We start from the raw sequence: 3,489 nt of genomic DNA, 5'->3' as shown, positions 1-3,489 counted from the left end.
TCTGTAGATTAATGTTTTCTCTTAGCACTTGCAAAATGATTTTTTAATATGTGGTAGCAACATTTTGTGAAATATTTGTTTGTTATAAAAATGACTCATATATATTCTATTATTTTATAAATGACCCCCAAAAAAACTTTTTTTCATCTAATGAAATTAAAAAATTAGTTATGTTTTTTGAAGGCAATTTCCACATATAGAAAACTTCAAAATTCATATTTGTATGTTAGGCAATGTTTGAATAATTGTGCTCCATAGCAAATTTATATATGTACAATTCGTTGTACATATACAATTGAAGCGAATTGTATAAAACGAGAAAGAGAGAAATTATATACAATTTGAATTTGTATAAAATGAGAAAGAGAGAAAGGCAAAAAGAGACTTGTGCATAGAATATACAACTGAATTAAATTATATAAAACGAGAAAGAAAGAAATTATATACAATTTTAATTTGTATAAAACGAAAAAGACAAAAGAGACTTGGGTAGGAAAATATTTTTATTGTATAATCATAAGTGTATAGGACAAAGATATATGTATTTGCATGCGTTTATACAATTTTCTCACGCTTTATACAATTAGAAACACAATTTATGCAATTCTACTTTATAAAGCGAGAGAGGCGAGCGAGAGAGAGAGAGTGACGAGCGAGAATATAAGGGAGAGAGGGACTAACAGACAATGTTCTATGGAACACAAATAAATCAAAGAGTAGCTATTATATTTATTTTAATTTATTAGTTTGTCATTCTATATAATTATCCCTTTTTTTAAATCCATATAGTAAGTAGTATATATTTGATTTTTTAGCAATAATCAGGAATATACTTAATCTTTCTCATGGGTGGAATTTAGCAAAGCTATTCTTAAACGTAACAATGAACACCTCAATTCTAAGAACACAATTGCAGAAGAGACAATATCTTCATATTGAAAATTGTATTATGCAGAATGTAGTAAGTATCACCTTGAATCAGCTATGTATCCCAACTTATATACAAGACTATATCTAACATATATTGACAGCTGTACATATTCTAACTAACTAACTAATACAATAATCATTTGACAGATTCTGTTATATAACTAACTTTCAGCTTGCTAAGTCACTGCACCACTTTCATCACTCCCCCTCAAGCTGGCAGGTGTAAAAACATTCAGAATGCCCAGCTTGGACACTAACTATTCATGTTGTGATCTAAACAATCCCTTTGTCATAATGTTTGCTTGTTGTTCATGTGTTGCTAAGTACAATGGATTGATCAACCCCTTTAGAATCTTCTCTCTTATAAAGTGGCACTCTATCTCAATATGCTTAGTCCGTTCATGATATACTGAATTTGCTGCTATTTGTAAGGCAACTTTACTATCATAAAAAAACAATTTTTGTCATTTCCAATTCCTCTCCAAGTTCCTTGAATAATGCTGCAAGCCAAACCAACTCCTATACTCTAATTCTGCTGAACTTCTAGATATGGTTGCTTGCTTCTTGGATCTCCATGTTACCAAGTACTCTCGATGTTTAATTATAAACCCTGTTACAGATCTTCTTGTATTTGGAGATGATGCCCAGTCTGTATCACAATATGCTGTCAACTTGTTTTCCTTTTTACTACTCAATAATATTCCCATAGCAGGCTGTCTCTTTGCATATTTAACAATTCTAATAGCTGCTTCCATGTGTGACTTCTTTGGACTTTGTAAGAATTGACTCAATGTTTGAACTGCAAAGCTAATATCTGGCCTTGTCATTGTCAAATACAATAACTGCCAATTAACCTTTGATTTGAACCTACGTCTGTCAAAATGGGATCATTTTCAACTCCCCCTGCCTCATCCACTTCTGTTGTAGTTAGCTTAAGGTTAGGATCTAATGGTGTCCATGACGGTTTGGCACCAGTTTGTCCCAATTCTTCCGTCATCTCTACTGCATACTTTCTCTGATTCATAAAGATTCCTTTAGATGATCTGCTGAATTCAATCCCCAAGAAAAATCTCAAAATACCTAAGTTTTTATCTTAAACTTAGCATGTACTTCTTTCTTAGTTTTCTCAATCATCCTTATATCATTACCAGCCACCAGCATGTCATCTACATATACCAACACAACTACAATATGTCCATTGTGTCATTTGGTAAATAAAGAATGATCTAAAGTACTCTGTATAAAACCACAATCCACCAATGCATCAGTAAGTTTAACATTCCATTGTCGACTAGCTTGTTTAATACCATATAGGGATTTGACTAGCCTACAAACCATTCTTGACTTCTCCCCCTGGCTAGCAAAACCATCAGGCAATGTCATATACACCTCATCAAACAAGTCACCTTGCAAGAATGCAGTATAGACATCTAGTTGATGAATATGTCATCCAGAAGCTGCAACAATGGATAATACACTTCTCACCGTAACAATCTTAACCACATGTGAAAAAGTATCCTGGTAGTCCAGACTAGCCTTTTGATTATAGCCCTTTGCCACCAGAATTGCTTTATACCTCTCTATATCACCATTGGCTTTGAACTTCACTTTATACACCCAATAGGAACTTTACCGGGAGGCAACTTCACTAACCTCCATGTATGGTTATCTTCAAGTGCCTCATGTATCCAATTGGTGTCTTTACATGCTTCACGACAATAATACAGTAAAAGGCTTTGACATAAGATTGATTATGAGTAGATAAGTTGTTGTAACATAAAGTATGAGATAATGGGTAAGGAGTAGCTGTATTTGTAATAAAATCATTCATCCAAGTAGGAGGCTTCCTTGGTCTAGTATAATATCTGAGATCTCTTGTTGAAACATTATGCTCTATAGGCTCAGCTGCTGGAGGATCAGCTAAAGGAATAGCTGGAACAACATCATCATTAGCATCTGTAAAATCCTCATCTAAAAATATAGGTTGAGATACTGGTTGAATTTTAAAAGGAAAAATTTCCTCCTTGAAAACCACATCTCTGGAAACAAAAAAGGAATTGGTATCCAAATTGTAAAGAACATAGCCCTTGGATGCATCTGAGTAACCCCTATGAACTGCAGCCACAGCTTTTGCAGTGCATTTATCTCCTGTTGGCAAATTCTTAGCATAACATAAGCAGCCAAGAATCCTAAAATGATCATATGCATCCATGAAATACCTCAAAAGGTGTTCTTCCTTTCAGGGAAGTCTGTTCATCAAATAAACAGCTCCTAAGACACAATGACCCCAGAAATAAAATTCAATGGTATAGATCCTTGAAACTTGATTGGGTTCTAGCTAATTCCAAAATATATCTGTATTTTCTCTTCACCACCCCTCTGTTGTGGGGTGTATACACAAGATTTTTTGGTGATGATGGTTGGCACATTCAAGGTTAACAAATTTTGTCCCTTTATCTGATTTCACTGTCTCACCAAATTGAGTCAAAATCAGTTTGAGAAAATCTCTCAAAACTACTATAACATCACTCTTGAGTTTAAATAAGAAAATTCAAGTCA

General features: G+C 33.7%; 1 protein-coding gene across 1 annotated transcript; it reads right to left on the bottom strand.

The window, feature by feature from the left end:
- Positions 1–1,394: 1,394 nt before the first annotated feature.
- On the bottom strand, positions 1,395–1,757 carry LOC107027796 (uncharacterized mitochondrial protein AtMg00240-like). The gene has a single exon (XM_015228861.1). It carries the CDS (start codon positions 1,755–1,757, stop codon positions 1,395–1,397), a length of 363 nt encoding a protein of 120 aa, XP_015084347.1.
- Positions 1,758–3,489: the final 1,732 nt, after the last annotated feature.

This window comes from Solanum pennellii, chromosome 8 (assembly GCF_001406875.1).
Source record: "Solanum pennellii chromosome 8, SPENNV200".
In the NCBI taxonomy this organism is placed as follows: Eukaryota; Viridiplantae; Streptophyta; class Magnoliopsida; order Solanales; family Solanaceae; genus Solanum; species Solanum pennellii.
The sequence above is the reverse complement of the archived record's forward strand: the minus strand, read 5'-3'. Positions and strand labels throughout refer to the sequence as shown.